The sequence below is a fragment of the Cibotium barometz genome, chromosome 19 (genome assembly GCF_041138505.1).
Source record: "Cibotium barometz isolate CiBa-2024 chromosome 19, ASM4113850v1, whole genome shotgun sequence".
Taxonomy (NCBI): domain Eukaryota; kingdom Viridiplantae; phylum Streptophyta; class Polypodiopsida; order Cyatheales; family Cibotiaceae; genus Cibotium; species Cibotium barometz.
In genome coordinates, this window is record NC_141064.1 from 9,215,307 (window position 1) to 9,242,904 (window position 27,598).

Sequence of the window (27,598 nt, forward strand, 5' to 3'; positions counted from 1 at the left end):
TAGAGGGAAAGTCAACGGTTATTAAAACAAGAAAAACCTCAGCTCCGCAATGAGAGCCAACCCACATAATTGTAGGAAATTATAAGTGTCGTAGGCGGGTATATATGTGTAATGCACTTTAGTGCAAAATTGCATAGCCAACCAAACCTTGATTAAAGCAAGACAACACATCATTTGCTTCACTTTACCTATACACACAACGTTCTTGGAAAAAAATTGAATCAAATAATAGATTAGAAATGGCTAGCACATCATTGGCATCAATGCAGCCCTAAAAGTGCTTGGAAAAAAATTGAATCAAATAATATATTAGAAATGGCTAGCACATCATTGGGATCAATGCAGCCCTAGAAGTGCTGGTGATGATGGCCCACTTTCAATCTCCTGGCTTAAAAAACTGGCAAGAGCTTCAAGTTGAGAAACAGCCCTGATGGGAGCTTTTGTTTTCAACAGCATTTCTTCATACTCATCTCCTGGGTCTGATAAAGAAACTATAGCTCCACCTGCTCCTATAGAGGCAACACCTTCATGTATAACAAGGGTCCTAATTACAATATTAAGATCAAAAGAAGAGTTTACAGAAAAGAATCCTATGGTGCCAGAATACACTCCTCTTGGACTGCATTCCAATGAATCTAGAAGCTCCATAGATCGCAACTTTGGGGCACCTGTCATAGAACCACCTGGAAAAGCAGCACGGACACAATCTATGGGGGTTATGTCCGGTCTCTTGATACCTCTGACGGTGCTCACCATGGTGTGCACGGTTGCATATGACTCCACAGCCATCAAACGAGGCACATGTACGCTTCCTGGCTTGCAGACACGGCCGAGATCGTTCCGCAGAAGATCCACAATCATCAAATTTTCAGCTCGATCTTTCTCACTGCAAACCAACAAATTTTACGTTCACCTTCATGACTAAACCTTGAATTTCCCATATTGCAGAGCATGCACAAAGCACAAAGTCACCCGAGTACCTGTCTTGTAGCTTGATTCTCAAAGCCTCGTCCTCGGCTGGAGATCTTCCACGTGGTATGGTTCCTTTAATAGGTTTTGCCTCCAATGTACCGGTCTGATCCAGCCTCAGAAATCGTTCAGGAGAGGAGCAACAAATGCATACCTCATCGGGTCCAAAATTAAGCCAGGCAGCATACGGGGCAGGATTCATTTTGCGCAGAGTCAAATATAAACCTAGTGCATCCAGTGAATTCACTTTCTTCTGCAGCTGTGTAGTCAGGCATAGTTCATAGCTTTCCCCATCTCGGATGTACCCCAGACAAGACTTCACATCTTCAATATACTGCTTTCTAGATTTTGAGATAACAAAATGGCTCCCTGAGTTGATACTGCTTAGAGAAGATGAGGCTAGCTGTGATGAGTACCTCCTTTCTACAGACATATCTATTCCCCCTTCGACCAGTTCACGTAGTTTTTTTATTGTCTTCTTGACCCATAATCGTGCTGACAGTCTTTCGGGGCTTGTGGTCTGGTTACCAACTGGGTCCACAGGTTTGCAGACCGATGGTAACAAAGGTCTGCTGATAGAACTGATACCATTATATCCATTGTCAGCATGATTACCTCGATTTTTCTTGCCGTCTTTAAGTAATTCCTCCTTTGGAAAATCGATCCTTTCTTTGTATAGAGCTACCGCATACACATCATCATTTGAATGATCGACTACAATGAACTGATCCACAAAGAAATAGGATGCATCGGGAAGCTTGGACTTGTGTTGATTGAAGTGTGCACCACACTCGGCTTTCAATTCGTACCTGTCATAAAATGAACAAAGATGTTTTGTAAAAACCAAAATCTTACCTGCCACGCATTCAAAAAGCCATATCTTAGAGAACAATAGTGACTGAGTAGACGATGCCCTACCCAAGATAACCAACAAAGCCGCCCCAGAAATCAAATGGTAAACCTTTGCTATCCTCCTTTGAAGTCACACAGGACTGGAGTTCCTGCACTCCACACATCATGCACCTTTCGTTAAACCCTTCAGCTCGTCTCATAGACACTCATATAACATGTAGCATTCAAGACATAACTGTGTTGGCCGTCCTAAACTGGGAAAAACATCATAAACTTATTGGACATTTTGTATATACTAAGAAGAAGATTGTTTCGTACACGGCTAAGAAACTCCAGGAACCCTTCTTCTAGCTGTACCTCCTCAACAAACTTGTTGTTTTCAATTTTCAGGATTCCTTGACCTGAGCCATGCCTTAGGATACGAAACACACAAAAATCAGAAACTAACTGAAATGGATGATGAACCGTTCCCGTGTTGTTCTTTCAATAAAACCACCACGTGTCACTGCATGCAAGCTCAGCCAGCTCAGCTGTATAACACATGAAGAGACCACTCACTTGTCGGACATTGAGTAAGTGAGACGCTTCCAGAGCCTGCCGCCTTTCCCACCTAGGAACGAAAAACGCGCCCCACCCTGCACAGTGGAAAGCAAAAGAAACCTTTTTTTTTTTTTTAAGGAAAGCTGATAAGAGCCATTTTTTTTATTTAAAGGAAAGCTGATAAGAACCAAGGATGGGACTTGACACTTCTCTTTCTCATACGGTTGGTGTTTTTTTTGTTTTGTGGGGTCTGCCGGGCCCGCGGAGGGGGGGGGGGGGGGGGGGGGGGGGGGGGGGGGGCGGGGAACGTACATGTTGTAAAGAACTGTCCAACCAGAAAGTGTCTTTAGCTGTACCCTCTCCAAACAAGCCACAAAAGATGCCTTCAGATTCCCCAGCTTCACTTGCTATCCCATCCACTTTCTCCCAATACAATCTCAATGAACCATCGCTCGAATCACCACCAAACGATTTTGAAGAAGCTAAGCCTTTCAACATTATTGGTACATGCTCTTTCACAGGATTCGCATCCTTCAAAACCATAGAAACTTATCTCACTCTTAACTGACCAACAAATTTCAAGAGAACAGAAAGGCAGCCTCTCATGCAGTGACATACCTTGACATTCTTTATGTATTCTTTATCCTGCCAAAATTCTACTGTCATGTCACGGAAATTTTCCAAAAGCTGCTTCCCAAATGTCGTTGCCACACTCTCCGGATGAAACTGAAGGAAAGTAAACCCAGATGTAAACTCTAGCGAAGGTATAGCCTTACACAACTAATTGGCACACTTTTTCATATCGCTGCAGAAAAAAATCATATTGCTCAAACACAATCACAGTACCTGCACTCCATAGTGCGGCCTCGTTCTGTGTGAAACTGCCATGATAACTTTTGCATCTTTCCCATGCACAGGTCTGCTAACACTGATACCATTCGAAAAATTTTCCTCTTTAGCAGGAAATGGAGGATCGAAGCTTGCATACATAAGAGAGATGGTATCAGAGACAACTCGTTTCTCAGCAGTTTTCTCTACAATACATGGCTTACATGCCCATCCACTTTGGCTTCCTGAACCAATCTCATATAAAGCTGCTGAATGCTCAATTTCATTCAACGACCGGCTCTCAAGTGATACGCTACTGCATGACTCAACAGCCCATGCCATTGGAATCAGATCTTCTGGAAAGGAATCAGTGTCCAGCATCAAGGAATGGTACCTGACAACCTGCATCACATAACCGAAAGTATAAAAATTATAAACTAATTGAGCCTTTAAAGAAAACAAAAACACAACATTTATAATCACCTGAAACCCAGAGCCTTGCCCTGAAGGTATGTTCTTGAAAAGTGGGCATTCCAGGTGCTGGATTTCACTAAAAAAAATCCATGATAAGTTTGTTTCAGATATTCGAATCAATCAAAGCTAGGGCTATGGGACGGTAAGAAGAACATATCTACTTGAGTTGTCCCGAAGTTCCAAGGTATTTTTGTTTCATATTTACATGATAAAAAGGCAAAGCAAACGGCTCTCAGGAACGACTCACCTAAGACGGCCATGAACTGGCTCAGGTGCATGGATGACTTTCGCACCGTTAACATACCCCAATGCCTGCATAAACATTTCCAAAAGGAACGGTACTAAGGGTCTTTCCAGACATATCCGCCCAATCAATTGAAGTGTTTAAAATATCTGTTTGATTTCCATCCAACAACTTGCCTGCCCATCCTCTATATATCTGCAAAGGCCCTTAAGGGACCAAAACCAATAGAGACCTAACAAAACGGAACACAGAAGCTTTTCGCCGAGTCAGGCAAAGGCAGAAAATGAATACCTGGTGCCCCAAGCATACTCCCAAAACTGGAAAATCTACACACTCTTGCAAGACCTGCAGACATATCCCTACCAAAAATCTTTTGTAAATGCATGTCAAACCAAAGGTGCATCTATTTTGAAGTACAAAATGCCTGCCAAGGTATTAAATCAATTGCCACAGCATACCTATGTCTTTGGCACACATTGGTGAGCCCGGTCCTGGAGATATCACGATATTATCAAAAGCGTCTTCTTCATACAGCAGTTTGTGAAGATCCTCCCAAGGCACTTCATCATTCTTTATCACCTTGGGAGGGACTGTATCAATCCAATAAACTACATTAAAACATGATATAAAACGCTGGCTTAATCTTTCAAAAAATGTGATGTTTATTTACAGGTTCTGAAACCTCCTGGCAAGTTCATACTTATTAAAGGCTAAGTAAAAGCTAATATATGATGTTGGTTTGGGTAACTTGTTTTTCCTGTGCAGATTCTTACAAAAAGCGGGCTCAACCTAAGCTGAAGTCCCCAGGACCTTGCGCATTTAAGCCCCTTCCTTCTTGCATGAAAGTAAAGGAGTGCAGGAAAATCAACCCTCCAACCACACCTGAGGTGCAATTAACCTAAGAACCAGAAATTCTGCTATTGGTACTGTGCCTATCAACGGGGAAAAGGGTGCAGCCAGCAGGTGTGCAACGGCTGGATAAGTTTACTCATCCTTGTTTTTGTCATAAATTTCAGAATCAAGAAGATGAATTCCAAGCACATAAGTTGGGTGCCTATGGTCATAACTCAAACATACTAGGGTCCATCTTGCACACAAAAAGGATTCAAGCCCTGGACTGTGGGCTAGATCCACAAAACCATGGCAAGATGTCTAAAAAGACAGAACTATTAAAAGATGGCCAAAATAGTAGAACCGGTCACAAGAAGGCCAGAACAACAGAATCATCACAAGATGACCAATCAAAAATTCAAGAACGATTTTGAAAGAAGGCTACGAATGGACAATGGATCCATGAAACCAAGTAATCTTATGCTTGATTGTCACAAGGGGGTATGGATTTCCTCACATTTTGCAAATATCCGAAACTTTACGTCAAGAACAACTATCTTCCAAAGGAGAGAGCTGTCACCATTGAAATGCCCTAGGAAAGTCGAGAAGTACTTATGTGGAATCTTTCCAAAGAGAAAAAGAGGTAAGCTACTCTTTGCCAACTAAGTAAAACTTTCTGAACAAGATTACAATCAAGAATCGGTTTCCTATACCGAGGGTTGTTGATATATTGGATCGATTGGAAGGCGCGACATTCTTTAATCGGATTGACTTGAAGAGTGGCCATCATCAGATTCAGATCCAGCCACAGGATATTCACAAGACTATCCATACCACTTTTGGATTGTATGAGTATTTGGTGATGCCTTTTGGACTCACAAATGCTCCAGCTACCTTCAACTCCATGGTGGATCAGATCTTTAGACCACATCAAAAATATGCAAGCACTTTCTTTGATAACATCATTGTGTTTTCCAAGACCAAAGAGGAACATAGAAAGCATTTAGCTAAGGTATTTCAAGAGTTGCAAGAGTACAAGTTGTTCATCAATGGAAAGAAGAGTGAGTTTTTCTTAGAACAAATGCATTACCCTAGACATATAGTGTCTAACGCAGGAGTGCGGATGGATCCAGAAAAGCTTGAGGCCATCAAGAGTTGGCCAAAATTGAAATCCATACATACGGTCTGCAGTTTCTTGGGGTTATGCTCCTCTTATAAGAGGCTTATTAGAAACTGTCACCATTGCCGCTCCATTGCATGATCCATACATACGGTCTGCAGTTTCTTGGGGTTATGCTCCTCTTATAAGAGTTTTATTAGAAACTTTGTCACCATTGCCGCTCCATTGCATGATCCAAACAAGAAGAAGGTAGTGTTCAAATGGGGTGAGCGTCAGAGACATGCCTTCAACTTATTGAAGGAGAAGCTTACTACTCGATGAGTATTGGTTATTCCAGACCTAGTGAAATATTTTGTGGTGGCATGTGATGCAAGTGGGGATTGTATAGCGGCAGTTTTGCAACAAGAGGGCATGTGATTGCCTTTGAGAGCTGAAGGTTGCAACATGCCCAGAAACACTTGCAAGTTTATCAAAAAGAACTTCTAGCCATGATTCATGCTTACTTTATGGAAGCATTTTTTGCTTCGGGCTGATTTCATGGTGAAGATGTGTCACCATTTGGTCCATCTCCATTTCTCGAGCCACTTCTATGGGACTGTCACAGTGTCACTCCATAGAGCGGCCAGATTTGTGCCATGTTCACATGGGGCCAAGCCAGTGTCCCATGTGAAAGGGCCAGTTTTATGGTGTCACATGGACGGGAGCCAGATCAGTGCCACCCGTGTGCGACCAGTGCTGCGTCACATGGACGGGAACCAGTTTCATGTCACCCATGTGTGATTTGCTTCATGCTATATGGACGTGAGCCTGTTGGTGCCACCCGTGTATAGCCAAGATGGTGTCTTACCTATGGGACTGTCACTCCATAGGAAGACCAGGACATATTTATTTATATTTGTCGCCCAGTTTTGTGCCAGACAAGAACCTCTTGTAACTTGGTTGAACACAATGCTAATCAATACACTTAAATACACTAAGATTTGAAGGACACTTGCTCATATACAAGAAGTAAATTGCTGAATTGACAAGAGACACACAATGAGCCGGAACAGCCGACCCCTCCCTTGAGTAAATTGTATTACTATTGGAGAAATTTAATACATAGCTTCACGGGCATCCATTGCCAAATCCTCCATGCCAATGTATATGAAATTCAGCATTTAGAAAACAATGGTATGTCGATGTAGATCACCAAGGAGCTGCCTTGATGCTCGGCCCGACTTCAGTGCCCATATTCTCTACCATTGGCTCTATGTTCTACCAAGCAAGGTAGCAACATCTTCAAGAGCACATAGGACAAGAGAAATACTACACAGGGCGGCTAAACAAGGAGTCCTGCCCTTCTACTGAGTAAGTAATGACAACACATTGTCCAATTAGCTTACCAGTCTTCATAAAAGTTGTTGCAAGCGGAAGCCTTCGCGTTGGAAGCTATAGAAGTGTTGATATCTTCGATTTGCCGCAATCCATGGCGACAAAAGTCTTCAAGAGGATGAAGGGAACCCTGGGAAAGCTTCCCCTATGGTTCAACTTGAGAAAGGAAGGCTGAAATTAGGGTTTTCAGCAAAAAGACCAAAAATTACAGCAAAAATGAGAGCTGTTTTGCTGAATTTCAGTCATTGGGAGTGAGTAGGAGAGTGATTAGCACTTGGAAACACTCTTGGAAGCTTGGAAAACACCCTAGCAAGTTGGGTATGGCTATGGAGAGCTTGGAAATGGAGAGAAATGGTGAAAAAACAGAGTTTTCAGCCTCCAAAAATCCTCATGAAGAGAAAACACGAATTTCTCTTAATCAGTAAGTGAATTGGGGTCCAATCAGGTGAAGGGACATGGAGAGATGCCCATTTATGAGTAAAAGGAGAGGATCAGGTCCTGGACATTGAGTCTTGTCCGCCTCGGGACTTCAATGAGTGTGAACTTGGAAGCGGTCATAATTTATAAGTGACTTTTGGGCGCCCAAACTTTAATGAAATGGTAACGCACTCACTTATAAATATTGGCTAAGTCCTAAGGGCTATTTGAGCCTAGATTGGGAAATACTTACCACCTGTTCACATGCCACACAACCATGTCAGCAGACAGTTTCACACACACGGTTCACGACGGGCGGGCGTCCCCTTACCCGGAACTACACATAGGTCATGCACGCATGAAAACAGCATGCAATTTCATTTGCAGGCAGGCACATAAAGATGCTATGCAATGCAGCATTGGCATGAGTGATTTCCGTTCATGAAACCATATAATACCAGGCATTTCCAGGCAAGTATATGCGATACCAGACCCAGTGGAAAGCCAATCCTCCAGGCGTTTCCGGGCATGTACACAAAGGCACAAGTCCTCCAGGCGTTTCCGGACATGTACACAAAGGCACAAGTCCCAACGGAAAGCCAAGTCCTCCAGATATTCCGGGCATGATAACATCAAGTCCCAGCGGAATATCATATCCAACTATACAACATGACACGTGTCAATCACATGCATAGGCACATTCCATAAGCCATGGACACCAATCCAATATGTACATAGTGTGAAAGCAAGAGTGAACCATTCGGGTGGCCAAATGGTGACATTCCCCCCCCCGCTTCTAAACAGTTGTCCGCAACTGAAATGCATCCAAATATATCTAAAGCACATGCGGGCAATCTTTGAAGAACTCTTCATCTACCCATTTAGCATCAATGGGAAGATAGTTCTTAAACTTCACAAGGTAACGCCTCACAACTTTGCCTGCAGCAAGCTTGTGTTCCTTGTGATACACAATCTGCTCTGGCTGCAAGATCTCCTCAAGCTCATCCACTTCTGGTGGATCCCCAATGACCATTTCACTGGGCTCCGGCCCTACATACTTTCGAAGGAGACTCACATGAAAAGCATTGTGTATGTGCCAATGACTAGGTAATGCCAATCTAAAAGCCACTTCATTGATCTTCTCGATCACTCGAAAAGGCCCATAGTACCTGGTTGCAAGCTTAGGATATGCACCCTCTTTGCCAGGCCTCTTTGCAAGTCTTGCTTTCTCAAATTTCAGCAATACCCAATCATTCTCTTTAACATCCAATTGCCTTCTATGCTTATCGGCAGCCTTTTTATGCTTGTCTTGTGACCTTGCAATGGCTGTCCGCACCTGAGCAAAAGCAATATCCAAGTCTCTTAGATACTCATCAGCTGCAAATATCTCATCCTTTGTGCGAAGGATGGGTGGCAAAACCACCTTACCATAAACAATCTCAAACGGGGCCTTTCCCGTAGATGCATGCACCGTGTTGTTGTATGCAAATTCCACAAGGAGTAAGTACTTCTCCCAAGAAGACTTCTGATCCACCACATAACATTTCAAGAGATCCAACACGGCTGAATTTGCAGCCTCACTTTGCCCATCCGTTTGAGGGTGATAAGCTGATGAGAAGTCCAATTTGGTGCCCATATTATCAAATAAGGCCCGCCAAAAGAGACTTGTAGTCCTGGGATCTCTATCCCCCACAATGGACTTCGGCATTCCATGATGTTTGAACACTTGTGCAAGATATATTTTAACCATATGCTCAGCTTTGATGGTCTTTTTGACCGGCAAGAAATGAGCTTGCTTGCTAAACCTGTCCACAATTGTCCAAATTGCATCATTACTCTGTTGGGTACGTGGCAAGTTCATAATGAAATCCATTGTAATACTTTCCCATGGCTGCGTAGGAATAGGCAATGGCTGAAGCAAACCTGGTGCCTTTTGCCTATCAAATTTGACCTTTTGACAGGTGATACATGCACGTACATGTGCCTCTATGTCCTTCCGCATACCTGGCCAAAAGAAATACCGCTCAATCATGTGCGTAGTAGGCATTATGCCTCTATGACCAGCATATGGAGGAGCATGGCACTCATCCAAAACCTTTTGCCTCATGTCAGACACCACACATAGGCAATTATCTTTCATGAGATAACCCTCTTTGATCACATATGAGGCATGTGCATGACCAGCCATCAAATCAGCCCAAATAGTGGCAAAATCAGCATCCGTATGATACAAATCACGCATGGTAACAAGTCCCCATGAGAGGCAACCGAGATAGCTGCTACATACGGCTTTCGTGGCAATGCATCGGCCACTACATTCTTCTTTCCCGGGGCGTGCAAGATCTGAAAATGAAACATAGAGAGGAAATTGGCCATCCTCATATGCTTCTCTGACAACTTAGTTTGAGTAAGAAAATACCTCAAACTCTGGTGATCTATCTTCACAGTGAAATCAGCCCCAAGAAGGTAATGTTTCCATATAGTAAGTGCATAAATTACAGCCAAGAGCTCTTTCTCATATATGCCAAGAGATAGCTCCGCATCATGCAATCTACGACTCTCATAAGCCACGGCATGTCCCTCTTGATTGAGGACAGTCCCTATGCAATTTCCAGATGCATCACATTCCACACAAAAAGGCTTTTGCAAATCCGGAACAATCAACACTGGACCATGAGTAGTTGCATCTTTCAATTTGAGGAATGCATCTCTCTCTACATTAGTCCATTTGAACACGGCCTTCTTCTTTGTCAAATCATGCAAAGGAGAAGCAATCCATGCAAAGTGCCGAATGAACCTGCGGTAGTAAGAGCATAATCCAAGAAAACTACGGATCTCATGGACCGAACTCAATTCGGGCCAATTCCGAATTGCATCAATCTTTGCAGGATCCATCCGCACTCCATCTTTGGACACAATATGCCCAAGATAATGTATCTCTGACAAGAAGAACTCACTCTTCTTTGCATTTATGAAGAGTTTATACTTATGGAGCTCTTCAAAAACAATAGCCAAATGAGCTTTATGCTCTTCTTCGGTCTTCGAGAAGACTAGGATGTCATCAAAGAAGACACCTGTAAATTTCCTGTATCCACGGAATATGCGATCCATCATTCTGTTGAATGTAGTCGGGGCATTTGTAAGACCAAAAGACATAACAAGATACTCATAAAGCCCAAATGCTGTCCTGAAAGCAGTTTTGTGTACATCCTGAGGCACTACACGCACTTGATGATATCCACTCTTGAGATCAATTCGGCTAAAGCATGCCGATCCATCCAACTTGTCAAGGATGTCGTCTATGCGTGGAATCGAAAACCAATTCTTGATGGTAAGCTTATTCAAAGCTCTATAATCCACACACATACGAAAGGATCCATCCTTCTTTTGAACTAAGAGGACGGGTGAACAATATGGGGTAGAGCTTGGCTGAACCAAACCCTTCTCAAGAAGCTCATTCACTTGCTTCATGATCTCCTCTTTTTGGGATGCACTTACACGATAGGCTGGCCTATTAGGTGGTGAGCTACCCGGCACAAGATCAATGCGATGATCTTCCGGTCGTACAGGTGGTAACTCATTCGGTAACTCATCAGCAAAACAATCATTGTGCTCTTGCAAAAATTTCAGCCTATCATTACAAAGAGTGTTTACATGTACATTATTTTTCTCAATAGGATCTCGTACAAAAATCAAGTACTCACCCTCTTCACCAGCATCAATTACATGTTCTCGGCCTTTATGCATGAAGGTGATCCTGTTAGTCTTGTAAGCCTTGCACGGATCAATACGTGTATGCCAAGGCTTTCCAAGCAATACATCACAGCCATTCAAAGGCGCCACAAGAAAATCCTCATGATCCACATAGCCTTGAATGTGTATGCGCAACTTGCCAAAAATAGGCATGACCTGCACTTCTCTACCAACAAAGGCAGCCCCTGCTTCAATTTGAGGACCCATGTCCTCCACTTCAATACCCAAAGCAGCTGCCATCTGAGTGGATATGAAATTTTCAGATGCACAATCATCAAACATGAACAAAGCGGGCTGATCTTTGAGTTGTCCCCAAGCTTTACATACAACCCTATCTTTGCTATCATGTGAAGTGTTGCCTTGCACATCCGGAACCATATGCACATTAGGCTTCGTTACATTAGCATTTTCAGCTTTGTTCTTCTTATTTGGGCATGCTCTTGCCATGTGCTCAGTGCTGCCACAAGTAAAGCATTTGCCTTCACGCATATATTGCTCCTTCTTCTCAGCACTAAGACCAAAGTTTGCCGGCTTATAAGAGCGCTTTTTAGCAAACTTATTTTCAGCTTTTGGACCTGATTTGGCTTGGTTTTGGTCCCTTTTAGGTGGCTGTCCATCATTTTGCAGGTTTTGGACAGCCCTCTCTTTGCCTTGAAATGAGGGTTTAGCCTTATTGGATCGACTCAATTTGAGTTCCAATTGCTCGGTGGCGGTGGCGGCTGCGATTAATTGGTGTAAGGTATGACCAGGATACATTTGTAATCCCGCTTTGTACACGGGTTGCAATCCCGATTGAAACCTTCTCTTCCTTTCCGCCTTGGTGACATGCATAAATGGAGACACCTCCAAAAGCACTTTCCAAAACTTTTGTACATATGCATTTACCGATTCCCCCTCATTTTGCTTTACCCAATCCCACTTCATTGTTATCTCATTCAATGCATTGGGAGGCAAGAATTGAGCATAAAACCTCTCCTTGAACTCTTCCCATGATCTAACGGGATTCGGTGAGAGCTTCTCCGTGAGCCACCAATGGGCAGCAGTGCCTTTCATGAACATGCTTACATGCCGGATCATGGATTTCTGAGTGAAATCCTCATCACTGAAAGCAATATCAAACTGGGCAATAAAAGCAAGTGCCTTTGATGCATCGTATTCCCCATGATATGTGTCAAACTTCACAGATTTGTCTCCGGCTTTGAAGTCACGAGACTTTGATGCATGTGTGTGCATCTCAACATGTTTTCCCCCATGTTTGTCCATTGGGACAGCCCCTGTGAGACTGGCATCATTTTTGGACCAAAAGGTGATACATAAGGCATAGATACATGTGCCCTATAAGCATGAGGCATGGCTGGCCCCTCAACATGCATTGATACATTTTCAGCCATAACTTCTCCCTCACGAGCACACTCGAAGGCATGAGTGGCATGAGAGATACGCGGAATACCTGCACCAACAGAAAATTGCAGCCCATGTTGCATGTGTTGTGCATGCACATTTTCAGCCGGCAATGGCATTTGACATACATTTTGACCACTGCCATAAACATTGTATCCTTCACGAGCTACAAGAGGTATTCCTGCATGGCGTGAAGTCACTGATTGTTCCTCTCCCATCGCATGGAGATTCATCCTCTTAGACATAAGTTCTTGTTCGGGCACTTGTCGGGATTCCAAGACATGTGGGATGGTTGCCTTTTCTGCATAGGCATCCTCGGTACGAGCCAAGTATGCACGTGCTGCATCCCTCGGTTACATGTGCAACTCTTGAGCAATCATTGCCATTGCATGATCCATATAAGATTCAGCTTTCTTGGCGTTCAAACGGTCATGTACCAATGATTCCTCGCGGCGATAGAGATTCAATTCTTCTTGTTGTGCATGGAGAAGAGCCTGCATACGAGTAAGTTCAGCCCTCAAGACTATGGACTCTTCTTCTTGCATCTTCTCTTTGCCACGGGACGGCTGTCCCACATATTCATGTTCCCTATTGTGCACCACATGAGTTTGCTCATCCTGTAAAGCATTGGAGGCATGCATTTCATTGTCCCTACCTCTTGTATTAGCATCTCCAACATTCATTGTGTGGCTGTCCATAATGTTCTAAGTGTAGAGATAGCTAGTGTTCACGGTGATCGTCTCTCACGATAGAAGTGAAAGAGAACCGTATGCTCTGATACCAATGTAACTTGGTTGAACACAATGCTAATCAATACACTTAAAATAAGATTTGAAGGACACTTGCTCATATACAAGAAGTAAATTGCTGAATTGACAAGAGACACACAATGAGCCGGAACGGCCGACCTCTCCCTTGAGTAAATTGTATTACTATTGGAGAAATTCAATACATAGCTTCACAGGCATCCATTGCCAAATCCTCCATGCCAATGCATATGAAATTCAGCATTTAGAAAACAATGGTATGTCGATGTAGATCACCAAGGAGCTGTCTTGATGCCCGGCCCGACTTCAGTGCCCATATTCTCTACCATTGGCTCTATGTTCTACCAAGCAAAGTAGCAACATCTTCAAGAGCACATAGGACAAGAGAAATACTACGCAGGGCGGCTAAACAAGGAGTCCTGCCCTTCTACTGAGTAAGTAATGACAACACATTGTCCAATTAGCTTACCAGTCTTCATAGAAGTTGTTGCAAGCGGAAGCCTTCGCGTTGGAAGCTATAGAAGTGTTGATATCTTCGATTTGCCGCAATCCTTCGCGACAAAAGTCTTCAAGAGGATGAAGGGAACCCTGGGAAAGCTTCCCCTATGGTTCAACTTGAGAAAGGAAGGCTGAAATTAGGGTTTTCAGCAAAAAGACCAAAAATTACAGCAAAAATGAGAGCTGTTTTGCTGAATTTCAGTCATTGGGAGTGAGTAGGAGAGTGATTAGCACTTGGAAACACTCTTGGAAGCTTGGAAAACACCCTAGCAAGTTGGGTATGGCTATGGAGAGCTTGGAAATGGAGAGAAATGGTGGAAAAACAGAGTTTTCAGCCTCCAAAAATCATCATGAAGAGAAAACACGAATTTCTCTTAATAAGTAAGTGAATTGGGGTCCAATCAGGTGAAGGGACATGGGGAGATGCCCATTTATGAGTAAAAGGGGAGGATCAGGTCCTCGACATTGAGTCTTGTTCGCCTCGGGACTTCAGTGAGTGTGAACTTGGAAGCGGTCATAATTTATAAGTGACTTTTGGGCGCCCAAACTTTAATGAAATGGGAACGCACTCAATTATAAATATTGGCTAAGTCCTAAGGGCTATTTGAGCCTAGATTGGGAAATACTTACCACCTGTTCACATGAATGGGAGAGATTTAGGGTTAGGTTAGAGTTCATGTGGGAGACATACACAGAGAAACAACAAGGGGGAGAGAGAGAGAGAGAGTTGTGGGGATAAGTCAACTCATCAAGATATGAGTGTGTGACTCCCCTATCACACATGTATATTGCGCTAGTACACATAGTGCACTTAGTACATTAAAAGTACTAAGTGTACTATGTACTTTACTTTATGGACTTGTACACACTGTAAGGGTGGGCATTATGTCTTTACCCCAACAACCTCCCACTTAAAGGCAAAGTGCCCTTAAATGAAGGAAAAGAAAAATCAGCATGTACATGATAATATACAAGGCCATATCAAGGCTGAAACTGGCCTCATCCAATGCCCATCAAGTGTCTGCAACGAGCAAACCACTCCGGAGGCAAACTCTTTGTCAACAGATCAGCCGGGTTGTCATCCGTATGAATCTTTACAAGCTGAATTTGCTTGTTCTCTATCACCTCTCTGATGAAGTGATACTTCACATCCACATGCATCGTCTTTGCATGAAAGACAGGATTCTTTGCCAACTGGATGGCACTCTGACTGTCACAATGCAACAATGGAATATCCCCTGTATAACCCAAATCAACCACTAACCGAGATAGCCATAATGCCTCCTTGCAAGCCTCTGTGGCTGCAATATACTCGGCCTCTGTAGTAGATAAGGTAGTGCACTTCTGCATCCTGGATATCCATGACACAGCACCTCCTGTGAATGTAAACACATAACCGGTAGTAGACTTCCGGTTATCTGGATGACCGGCCATAGCACTGAGTTTCACATATGGAGGCAAAGGAGTACTAGTCTTCTTCCCCCCGTCCATATTGAACCTCTGCAAAACTTTGCCAATGTATTCCTTCTGAGACAAATACAACACATGCTGATTTCTGTCCCGAAGTATCCTCATACCCAAAATGTGATTTGCATCACCCAAATCCTTCATATCAAAGGTCTGATGCAACCTCTTCTTCAAGGCATCCAGATCTTTACGAGATTTCCCGGCAATCAACATATCATCAACATACAAGATGAGGATCAATAGACTGCCATCCAAAGCTTTCTTGGTGTACAAGCAGTGATCTATGTCACTTCTCCTGAATTTCTGCGATTTCATGAATGTATCAAATTTATGATACCATTCCCTTGGTGCCTGTTTGAGCCCATAAAGACTCTTTTTCAGCTTGCATACAAGCTTCTCCTTTCCACTCACTGCATAACCCTCTGGCTGTTGCATATATATCTCCTCATGGAGATCACCGTGAAGAAAAGCAGTCTTCACATCCATCTGAATCAAGTCCAGATCATCATGTGCAACCAAAGCTCCAGATCATCATGTGCAACCAAAGCTAACACAGCTCTAAGTGTGGTCATTTTGACCACTGGAGAGAAGATCTCCTCAAAGTCCACACCATATTCCTGCTTGAAGTCCTTAGCCACTAACCTGGCTTTGTATCTTGGCTTTGCATCAGGTGCAACTTTGAGCCTGTAAACCCACTTGCATGGCAAAACCTTCTTGCCTGCAGGCAAATGCACCAACTTCCATGTTCCATTTTTGTGCAGAGAATCCATCTCTGACTTCATGGCACGCTCCCAAAGAGCCTTGTCTGCCCTCTGTAAAGCCTCCTTATAACATGAGGGCTCCCCACAGTCAGTAAGCATCAAGTAGTCAACCCCTGGAACAAACCTGTCAGGGGCTCTGGAGGGTCTTGTGGACCTCCGTACCCAATGACCATCATTTGCAGGTTGCTGTCCGGCCTGCATATCACCCATTGGTGGCTCCTGTTCCATGCCATAAGGCTGAAAAATCATGCCAGGTATCTCCTCTAACTGTGGCATATCCATAGGGATATCTTCTGCCATCTCTGGCTGTCCATTTGGACCATTTTCAACACCATTTAAGGGCTGGTTTTGCTGCTGTAATGGCTGATTTACAGCCCTTGGTTGTTGTCCATGATGTCCATCATCATCAAAGATGACTCTGCTAGGCTCCTGTTGCCTTGCAGGCTCCTTATACATGCATGTTTCATCAAAAATGACATCATTGCTGCGTATAATCTTTCTATTCACGGGATCCCAAAGTCTATACCCCATTTCACCTCTGTCACCATATCCTAGGAATATGCATTTGTGAGACTTAGGATCAAGTTTGGTGCGCATTTCCCTGCGTATGTGCATGTACGCAACGCAACCAAACACTCTCAAGTGCTTGTATGACGGAGGCTTCCCTGTCCATACTTCTTCTGGCACTTTCCCACCAAGCCTCGTGTTAGGTGACCTGTTTATAAGGTGAACGACTGTCATAACAGCTTCAGTCCAAAAACCATGAGGTAATGCAGCATGTGACAACATAGAACGGACCTTCTCCTGAATGGTCCTGTTCATCCTCTCTGCTGTCCCGTTTTGTGGAGGATCATAAGGAGTAGAGAGCTCCCTCTTGATGCCTTTAGCATCACAAAAGTCCTGAAACTATTTGGACATATACTCTCCACCATTGTCGGAACGCAAAGCCTTCAGTGTTTTGCCAGTTTGATTCTCAACATGAGCAACAAACTTCTGAAACACTGCGAATGTATCACTCTTCAAACGAAGAGGATAAACCCACACCTTGCGTGTGGCATCATCAATAAAAGACACAAAATATTTTGCCCCTCCCAAAGAAAGCTGAGGCATCTCACATACATCTGTATGCACAAGCTCTAACTGAGCATCTTTCTGTCCAAGAGCTTTCTTGTGGGGGCACTGCAGTTGCCTGCCATATATACAATGCTCACAAAACTGAAAACTTGAAAACTTTAGAGAAGGCAAGTAACCCAAACGAGACAATTGCTCCATTCCTTTGACACTCATGTGTCCCAACCGGCTATGCCACATAGAGATTTCTGGCAGCTCGGTTGCATTTACATTAGCATGGTGACAAACACCTGCATGCATGAAGTAAAGAGTGTCCACCTTAGAGCCTCTGGCAACAACCAGTGAGCCCTTACTAATTTTCCACTTTCCACGACCAAATGTGGTAACATAATCAACATCATCAAGCTGTCCAGTAGAAAGCAAGTTCTTCTTGATCTCAGGCACATGCCTGACATCATGGAGCATAAGCTGTGAGCCATCTGAAAACACAAGCCTCACATCACCTCTGCCAAGAATCTTGCATGCATGGTTATCACCCAAATAAACCACTCCTACATTGCCAGCAGTATACCTGACAAACAAGTCTCTGCAACCTGTGACATGAAAGGAGGCACCTGAATCAATGATCCATGAGTGCATACCATGACCACCTGTAAGAAGTGAATGGGTATCAAGTGAAGACGTAAATAGGACCTCATCCTCACTGCCACCTGCATGTGACACATTGATTTCTTCAATCTTGACTCCACTTTTGCTCTTTGGCTTTACATCTTTGGCTTCATCTTTGTCTTTGTCTTTGCCTTTTCCCTTTTCCTTTTGATCATTTTTCCATTTGTAGCATTGCTTTTTGATGTGTCCCTTCTTGCCACAATAATGGCATTCCAAGTCCTTTTTGGAGCGAGACTTGCTCCTTCCCCTTTCTTGGCTTTTACCCCTTTGCTGGGATCTCCCACGTGCATTCATTGCATTGGACTTTCCCACAGAGTTGTTTTTCCTGTTCATCTCCTCTTGAAGGAGCGCACCCTCAATATCTGCATATGACAGCATAGCATTCGAATTGCTAGTGGCTGTCCTGAATGTGTCCCAACTCTCTGGCAAAGTGCATAAGAGAAAAGTGGCTTTGAACTCATCGTCCATTGCCAACTTTTGATTTATAACTTGGCTGACAATACCATTAAACTCATTTAAATGGGCTGTCATAGACGCCCCTTCCTTCATCTGAAGACCTATGAGTTTCTTCAACCAATACACTTTGCTTGAGGCACTTTGCTGGGCATACGAGTCCTGCAATCTCTGCCACATTCCCCAAGCTGTCTTCTCTTCACGAATGCTGAAAAGTAAAGAGTCTGACACAGAAAACATGATAGTAGATCTTGCCAGCTCATCCATATCTTCCCACTCTTCAGCAGTAAGAGAAGCGGGCTTTACACCCCTTTCTTTGATGGGCTTGTGCTGCTTCTTCTGGACAACACATTATAGCACTGGGTTTGCCAAATATCATAGTTATGTGAGCCTTCAAGCTTCTTGATGTGAAGCAATGAAGAGCTCTCACCCGTGGTTGCCATAGCAATATGCAACCTGTCAATGCCTGACTCCCTGCAAAATGTGCAAACACTGCACCAAAAGCACACAAAGTGCTCACAGATGTTCTCCCAAGCTTTATCTCCCACTGCGGAAGCACAAATGCAACTTTTCTCCCACTTTATGTGATGAAATCACCAAAATCTGGTTGCTGCAGATTTAGGACAGCACCTAATGTGCTCTGTTGCCCTTCCAAAGTACTGTACAGCAGTACTAAGTGCTCACCAATGATGTACCAAACCTGTACCGGCAAGTACATCAGCTGAAATTGAACCTTTTCCTCACTCAAATCAGTGTACAGCCATGCCAAAACCTGCACAAAGCTGTGCCAAATCTGTACTAGCAGGTACAATAGCAATAAATGCTCTCCTGGCTGTCCAAATGAGTGAAAATCAGACTTTTACAGTCCCGTCCACTGCATACAACAGTCCCGAACAGAAATTGGGCAAAAGCCCCTTGACTGCAAGCTGATTTCTGAGGATTCAAGGCATAAATGTCTTGCCTGCTGCTTTGCCAAGCTCAACAAGCATACGATCTTGAAAAGCCCTTTGATTTAAGATCAATTGCTGATCATACATGGTACATTGACGCACATGAAGGCATCAAGAGTGTTCGCGATGCTTCCCCCTGGCCACATATACATCCAATACATGAAAGCCCCTTGATTTACAGGCACATTGAGTGCTTGTAAGGCATCAACACATTGTCCACAGCATCAAATGCGATTGCCTGCATGCAAATCAATTCAATCGACACAAAAGCCCCTTGATTTGCACTGCAATTTGCTGCAATTTTGCCCAAATGTGCGATTTCTCACATCATACAGCATGTATGAGTGCTTAATTGCACAATTACATCAAAAGCCCCAAATTTCGACATCCAATTTCCTGCAAATTGATCCTGATTGTGACCAATGTCACCCAATTTTGCCAATTTTGCTCAAAATTGAGCAATTCGGCACCTGTACCTGCTCAATTGATTGAACTGATAAGAAATTCCCAAAATTGAAGGCAAATACCTCTTAATTTTTGAATTTCTCTGATTTGCAGGCTGAATTTCAGTTGATGCTGTTGCAGAAATCTGATGCTGATGCAGGTGGGCTGTTCGTGCAGACCTTTATAGTCGGTTGGGCTGGTCGCAGGCGTGGGGCTTACACTAGCTGCTGCTGATGTTTGCCGTAGAGGAGAAGAAGGTTGCGTTCTCTGTTGCAGGAAGAAGGTTGCGTTACCATCTGAAACTGGCCGAGGCACAACCGTGGGACACGTAAGCGTTGTTACGCTGCTCTACGGTACTAATTGCCGCCGCCTTCGCCTGCGTGTCTCTACGCCGTCTAACGCCCAGCGCTGACACGTGGCTGTGAAGAGTGCGTAAAGGCGTTGAATGCGCTGGCCTCCTCGCTCGACGCCTGGCTACTGCCTTCGCCGTCTCCGCCTAGCAGCGCTACACGATTAGCGCTGCTGTTGACGCCCGCCTGCCTAGGACTCATAGACGTGTTTGCCTTGTGGTTTGCTACACGTAGCTCTACCCGTCAACCCCTAGTCGACCTGCTGTGCAACGCTTTGCTGCGCTGCCTGTCAGCTGACACTTGCAACACCAAGCTAGCCAACAGTAAGTGCCACGTGTGTGAAGCGGCCCAAGCACTTGTCCCTGCCGCCCGTCAGGCTGAATGTATGACAGTACCCAATCGGCACCCAGTTATGAAAGTACTACTAGCTCTGATACCAGTTGAATGGGAGAGATTTAGGGTTAGGTTAGAGTTCATGTGGGAGACATACACAGAGAAACAACAAGGGAGAGAGAGAGAGAGTTGTGGGGATAAGTCAACTCATCAAGATATGAGTGTGTGACTCCCCTATCACACATGTATATTGCACTAGTACACATAGTGCACTTAGTACATTAAAAGTACTAAGTGTACTATGTACTTTACTTTATGGGCTTGTACACACTATAAGGGTGGGCATTATGCCTTTACCCCAACTGATGGGGAGAAACCTGTCAATTAGGGTTTAGAGTTCATTCATGGGAGACATACACAGAGAAGCAAGGGAGAGAGAGAGAGAGTTGTGGGGATAAGTCAACTCATGAAAAGCATAAGTGTGTGACTCCCCTATCACACATGTATATTGCACTAGTACACATAGTGCACTTAGTACATTAAAAGTACTAAGTGTACTATGTACTATAACTTATGGGCTTGTACACACTATAAGGGTGGGCATAACGCCTTTACCCCAACAACCTCCCACTTAAAGGCAAAGTGCCCTTAAGTAAAGGAAAAGAAAAAATCAGCATGTACATGATAATATACAAGGCCATATCAAGGCTGAAAATGGCCTCATCCAATGCCCATCAAGTGTCTGCAATGAGCAAACCGCTCCGGAGGCAAACTCTTCGTCAACAGATCAGCCGGGTTGTCATCCGTGTGAATCTTAACAAGCTGAATTTGCTTGTTCTCTATCACCTCTCTGATGAAGTGATACTTCACATCCACATGCTTCGTCTTTGCATGAAAAACAGGGTTCTTTGCCAACTGAATGGCACTCTGACTGTCACAATGCAACAATGGAATATCCCCTGTATAACCCAAATCAACCACTAACCGAGATAGCCATAATGCCTCCTTGCAAGCCTCTGTGGCTGCAATATACTCGGCCTCTGTAGTAGATAAGGCAGTGCACTTCTGCATCCTGGATATCCATGACACAGCACCTCCTGTGAATGTAAATACATAACCGGTAGTAGACTTCCGGTTATCTGGATGACCGGCATAATCCGAATCCGTGTAACCATGCACTAATGCATCCTGTTTGCCAAAGCAAATGCACAAATCCTGTGTGCCCTTCAGGTATCTCATGACACCTTTCACTGCTTCCCAATGCTTCTTGCCAGGGTTGGCCATGTATCTAGAAACCACTCCCACTGCAAATGCAATGTCTGGCCTAGTAGCAACCATGGCATACATGAGACTGCCACAAGCTGAAGCATACGGAATCTTGGCCATATCAGCCCTGTCACTATCCGACTGTGGGCTGTCCTTAGCACTGAGTTTCACATATGGAGGCAAAGGAGTACTAGCTTTCTTCCCCCCGTCCATATTGAACCTCTGCAAGACTTTGCCAATGTATTCCTTCTGAGACAAATACAACACATGCTGATTTCTGTCCCGAAGTATCCGCATACCCAAGATGTGATTTGCATCACCCAGATCCTTCATATCAAAGGTCTCATGCAGCCTCTTCTTCAAAGCATCCATCTCTTTACGAGATTTCCCGGCAATCAACATATCATCAACATACAAAATGAGAATCAATAGACTGCCATCCAAAGCTTTCTTGGTGTACAAGCAGTGATCTATGTCACTTCTCCTGAATTTCTGTGATTTCATGAATGTATCAAATTTATGATACCATTCTCGTGGTGCCTGTTTTAGCCCATAAAGACTCTTTTTCAGCTTGCATACAAGCTTCTCCTTTCCACTCACTGCATAACCCTCTGGCTGCTGCATATATATCTCCTCATGGAGATCACCGTGAAGAAAAGCAGTCTTCACATCCATCTGAATCAAGTCCAGATCATCATGCGCAACCAAAGCCAACACAGCTCTAAGTGTGGTCATTTTGACCACTGGAGAGAAGATCTCCTCAAAGTCCACACCATATTCTTGCTTAAAGCCCTTAGCCACTAACCTGGCTTTGTATCTTGGCTTAGCATCTGATGCAACTTTGAGCCTGTAAACCCACTTGCATGGCAAAACCTTCTTGCCTGCAGGCAAAGGCACTAACTTCCAAGTTCCATTTTTGTGCAGAGAATCCATCTCTGACTTCATGGCACGCTCCCATAGAGCTTTGTCTGCCCTCTGTAAAGCCTCTTTGTAACATGAGGGCTCTCCACAGTCAGTAAGCATCAAATAGTCAACCCCTGGAACAAACCTGTCAGGGACTCTGGAGGGTCTAGTGGACCTCCGTACCCAATGACCATCATTTGCAGGTTGCTGTCCAGCCTGCATATCACCCATTGGTGGCTCCTGTTCCATGCCATAAGGCTGAAATATCATGCCCGGTATCTCCTCTAACTGTGGTATATCCATAGGGATATCTTCTGCCATCTCTGGCTGTCCATTTGGACCATTTTCAGCACCATTTAAGGGCTGGTTTTCCTGCTGTAATGGCTGATTTACAGCCCTTTGTTGTTGTCCATGATGTCCATCATCATCAAAGATGACTCTGCCAGGCTCCTGTTGCCTTGCAGGCTCCTTATACATGCATGTTTCATCAAAAATGACATCATTGCTGCGTATGATCTTTCTATTTATGGGATCCCAAAGTCTATACCCCATTTCACCTCTGTCACCATATCCTAGGAATATGCATTTGTGAGACTTAGGATCAAGTTTGGTGCGCATTTCCCTGCGTATGTGCACGTACGCAACGCAACCAAACACTCTCAAGTGCTTGTATGACGGAGGCTTCCCTGTCCATACTTCTTCTGGCACTTTCCCACCAAGCCTCGTGTTAGGTGACCTGTTTATAAGGTGAACGGCTGTCATAACAGCTTCAGCCCAAAAACCATGAGGTAATGCAGCATGTGACAACATAGAACGGACCTTCTCCTGTATGGTCCTGTTCATCCTCTCTGCTGTCCCGTTTTGTGGAGGATCATAAGGAGTAGAGAGCTCCCTCTTGATGCCTTTAGCATCACAAAAGTCCTGAAACTGTTTGGACATATACTCTCCACCATTGTCGGAACGCAAAGCCTTCAGTGTTTTGCCAGTTTGATTCTCAACAAGAGCAACAAACTTCTCAAACACTGAGAATGTATCACTCTTCAAACGAAGAGGATAAACCCACACCTTGCGTGTGGCATCATCAATAAAAGACACAAAATATTTTGCCCCTCCCAAAGAAAGCTGAGGCATCTCACATACATCTGTATGCACAAGCTCTAACTGAGCATCTTTCTGTCCAAGAGCTTTCTTGTGGGGGCACTGTAGTTGCCTACCATATATACAATGCTCACAAAACTGAAAACTTGAAAATTTGAGAGAAGGCAAGTAACCCAAACGAGACAATTGCTCCATTCCTTTGACACTCATGTGTCCCAACCGGCTATGCCACATAGAAATTTCCGGCAGCTCGGTTGCATTTACATTAGCATGGTGACAAACACCTGCATGCATAAAATAAAGAGTGTCCACCTTAGAGCCTCTGGCAACAACCAGTGAGCCCTTACTAATCTTCCACTTTCCACTACCAAATGTGGTAACATAATCAGCATCATCAAGCTGTCCAGTAGAAAGCAGATTCTTCTTGATCTCAGGCACATGCCTGACATCATGGAGCATAAGCTGTGAGCCATCTGAAAATACAAGCCTCACATCACCTCTGCCAAGAATTTTGCATGCATGGTTATCACCCAAATAAACCACTCCTTCATTGCCAGCAGTATACCTGACAAACAAGTCTCTGCATCCTGTGACATGAAAGGAGGCACCTGAATCAATGATCCATGAGTGCATACCATGACCACCTGTAAGAAGTGAATGGGCATCAAGTGAAGACGTAAAGAGGACCTCATCCTCACTGCCACCTGCATGTGACACATTGATTTCTTCGATCTTGACTCCACTTTTGCCCTTTGGCTTTACATCTTTGGCTTCATCTTTTTCTTTGTCTTTGCCTTTTCCCTTTTCCTTTTGATCATTTTTCCATTTGTAGCATTGCTTTTTGATGTGTCCCTTTTTGCCACAATAATGGCATTCCAAATCCTTTTTGGAGCGAGACTTGCTCCTTCCCCTTTCTTGGCTTTTCCCCCTTTGCTGGGATCTCCCACGTGCATTCATTGCATTGGACTTGCCAACAGAGTTGTTTTTCCTGTTCATCTCTTCTTGAAGAAGAGCACCCTCAACATCTGCATATGACAGCATAGCATTCGAATTGCTAGTGGCTGTCCTGAATGTGTCCCAACTCTCTGGCAAAGTGCATAACAAAAAGGTGGCTTTGAACTCATCGTCCATCGCCAACTTTTGATTGATGACCTGGCTGACAATACCATTAAATTCATTGAGATGGGCTGTCATAGAAGCCCCTTCCTTCATCTGAAGACCTATGAGTTTCTTCAACCAATACACTTTGCTTGAGGCACTTTGTTGGGCATACAAGTCCTGCAATCTCTGCCACATTCCCCAAGCTGTCTTCTCTTCACGAATGCTGAAAAGTAATGAGTCTGACACAGACAACATGATAGTAGATCTTGCCAGCTCATCCATATCTTCCCACTCTTCAGCTGTAAGAGAAGCGGGCATCACACCCCTTTCTTTGATAGGCTTGTGCTGCTTTTTCTGAAGCAACACATTGTAGCACTGGGTTTGCCAAATATCATAATTATGAGAGCCTTCAAGCTTCTTGATGTGAAGCAATGAAGAGCTCTCACCTGTGGTTGCCATAGCAAAATGCAACCTGTAATGCCTGACTCCCTGCAAATGTGCAAACACTGCACCCAAGATGTGCAAACACTGCACCCAGAGCACACAAAGTGCTCACAAATGTTCTCCCAAGCTTTATCTCCCACTGCGGAAGCAAGAATGCAACTTTTCTCCCACTTTTTGTGATGAAAACACCAAAATCTGGTTGCTGCAGATTTTGGACAGCACCTTAAATGTGCTCTTTTGCCTCTCCAAAGTACTGTACAGCAGTACTAAGCGCTCACCAATGATGTACCAAACCTGTACCGGCAATTTCAGCAGCTGAATTTGAACCTTTTGATCACTCAAAACAGTGTACAGCCATGTTAAAACATGCACAAAGCTGTGCCAAATCTGTACCAGCAGGTACAGTAGCAATAAATGCTCTCCTGGCTGTCCAAATGAGTAAAAATCAGACTTTTACAGTCCTGTACACTGCATAAAACAGTCCCGAACAGAAATTGGGCAAAAGCCCCTTGACTGCAAGCTGATTTTTGAGGATTCAAGGCATAAAAGTCTCGCCTGCTGCTTTGCCAAGCTCAACAAGCATACGAACTTGAAAAGCCCCTTGATTTGAGATCAATTTCTGATCATGCATGGTACATTGGCGCACATGAAGGCATCCTGTGTGTTCACGATGCTTCCCCCTGGCCACATATACATCAAATACATGAAAGCCCCTTGATTTACAGGCACATTGAGTGCTTGTAAGGCATCAGCACATTATCCACAGCATCAAATGCGATTGCCTGCATGCAAATCAACCAAATCGGCACAAAAGCCCCTTGATTTGCACTGCAATTTGCTGCAATTTGCTGCAATTTTGCCCAAATGTGCGATTTTTCACATCATACAGCATGTATGAGTGCTTAATTGCACATTTACATCAAAAGCCCCAAATTTCGACATCCAATTTCCTGCAAATTGATCCTGATTTGACCAATTTCCTGCAAATTTATCCTGATTGTGACCAATGTCACCCAATTTTGCCAATTTAGCTCAAAATTGAGCAATTGGGCACCTGTACCTGCTCAATTGATTACTGTACTTGCTCAATTGCAAATCCCAAAAAAAATTTGAAGCAGAATACCTTGTAATTTCTGAATTTCTCTGATTTGCAGGTTGATTTCTGTTGCAGGAGGGGGTTGTGATGAATATGCTGCTGTATTGCTTTATTGATGCTGCTTGTGTTGATGGAGATGCACCTGCTGTGCTGCAAATTTAGATCAACTGCAAGTACTGTACGGGCTGGGCAGCGTAGCTTTCCTCAGCATAGTACCCAGTTGGACGCCCAACGCTGCTGCTGCACCTTTCGCTTCGCCTGGCTAACGTGGAGCGAAGCACTTTCGCTTCAGTTTCGCCTAGCGCCAGCCGCTGTGTAGTGCTGTGCGCTTCGCTTCGCTTCGCCGTGCGCCCTCCACACGCCTGAAGTCGACGGGCTCCCTTCGCTACTCGACTCTCCGCCGCCTTCAGTGTTCGCCAACGCTCACGCTTTCGCTTATTGCTGGCGCCTTCGCTCGCCTATCGCTTCTTCGTGCACCAGCGCTACACGTGTTTGCCTGCGCCACTATGCTGCCCTCCTCGCTCGTGGCTGCTGGACAGTCCGCTTGGCTGCTGGGCAGTCCACGCTGCTGGCTGGGCAACAGTTGAGCCAGCCCACGCCTACTGGCTGGGCAGAGACCAGAAAAGATACAGGCACACTCCAAGAAAGATTCAGCAGGCGACCTTGCTCTGATACCAGTTGATGGGGAGAAACCTGTCAATTAGGGTTTAGAGTTCATTCATGGGAGACATACACAGAGAAGCAAGGGAGAGAGAGAGAGAGTTGTGGAGATAAGTCAACTCATGAAAAGCATAAGTGTGTGACTCCCCTATCACACATGTATATTGCACTAGTACACATAGTGCACTTAGTACATTAAAAGTACTAAGTGTACTATGTACTATAACTTATGGGCTTGTACACACTATAAGGGTGGGCATAACGCCTTTACCCCAACACCAACATCACATGCCACACAACCATGTCAGCAGACAGTTTCACACGCACGGTTCACGGGTGGGCGTCCCCTTACCCGGAACTACACATAGGTCATGCACGCATGAAAACAACATGCAATTTCATTTGCAAGCAGGCACATAAAGATGCTATGCAATGCAGCATTGGCATGAGCAATTTCCGTTCAT

General features: G+C 44.2%; 1 protein-coding gene across 1 annotated transcript in view; it reads right to left on the reverse strand.

Moving 5' to 3' along the window:
• Positions 1 to 201: 201 nt before the first annotated feature.
• EMB1997 (para-aminobenzoate (PABA) synthase family protein) overlaps positions 202 to 27,598 on the reverse strand; it is a 55,081-nt gene continuing 27,684 nt past the window's right edge. The window contains exons 2-13 of the mRNA XM_086813255.1: positions 4,366 to 4,497; positions 4,199 to 4,266; positions 3,911 to 3,975; positions 3,673 to 3,739; positions 3,208 to 3,591; positions 2,980 to 3,087; positions 2,674 to 2,892; positions 2,380 to 2,456; positions 2,140 to 2,233; positions 1,888 to 1,970; positions 981 to 1,778; positions 202 to 886 (exon numbers count right to left, since the gene is read on the reverse strand). Of these exons, the coding sequence (XP_086669381.1) occupies positions 337 to 886; positions 981 to 1,778; positions 1,888 to 1,970; positions 2,140 to 2,233; positions 2,380 to 2,456; positions 2,674 to 2,892; positions 2,980 to 3,087; positions 3,208 to 3,591; positions 3,673 to 3,739; positions 3,911 to 3,975; positions 4,199 to 4,266; positions 4,366 to 4,497 (2,645 nt within the window). The 3' untranslated portion in view covers positions 202 to 336. The remainder of the gene's footprint in view (positions 887 to 980; positions 1,779 to 1,887; positions 1,971 to 2,139; positions 2,234 to 2,379; positions 2,457 to 2,673; positions 2,893 to 2,979; positions 3,088 to 3,207; positions 3,592 to 3,672; positions 3,740 to 3,910; positions 3,976 to 4,198; positions 4,267 to 4,365; positions 4,498 to 27,598) is intronic.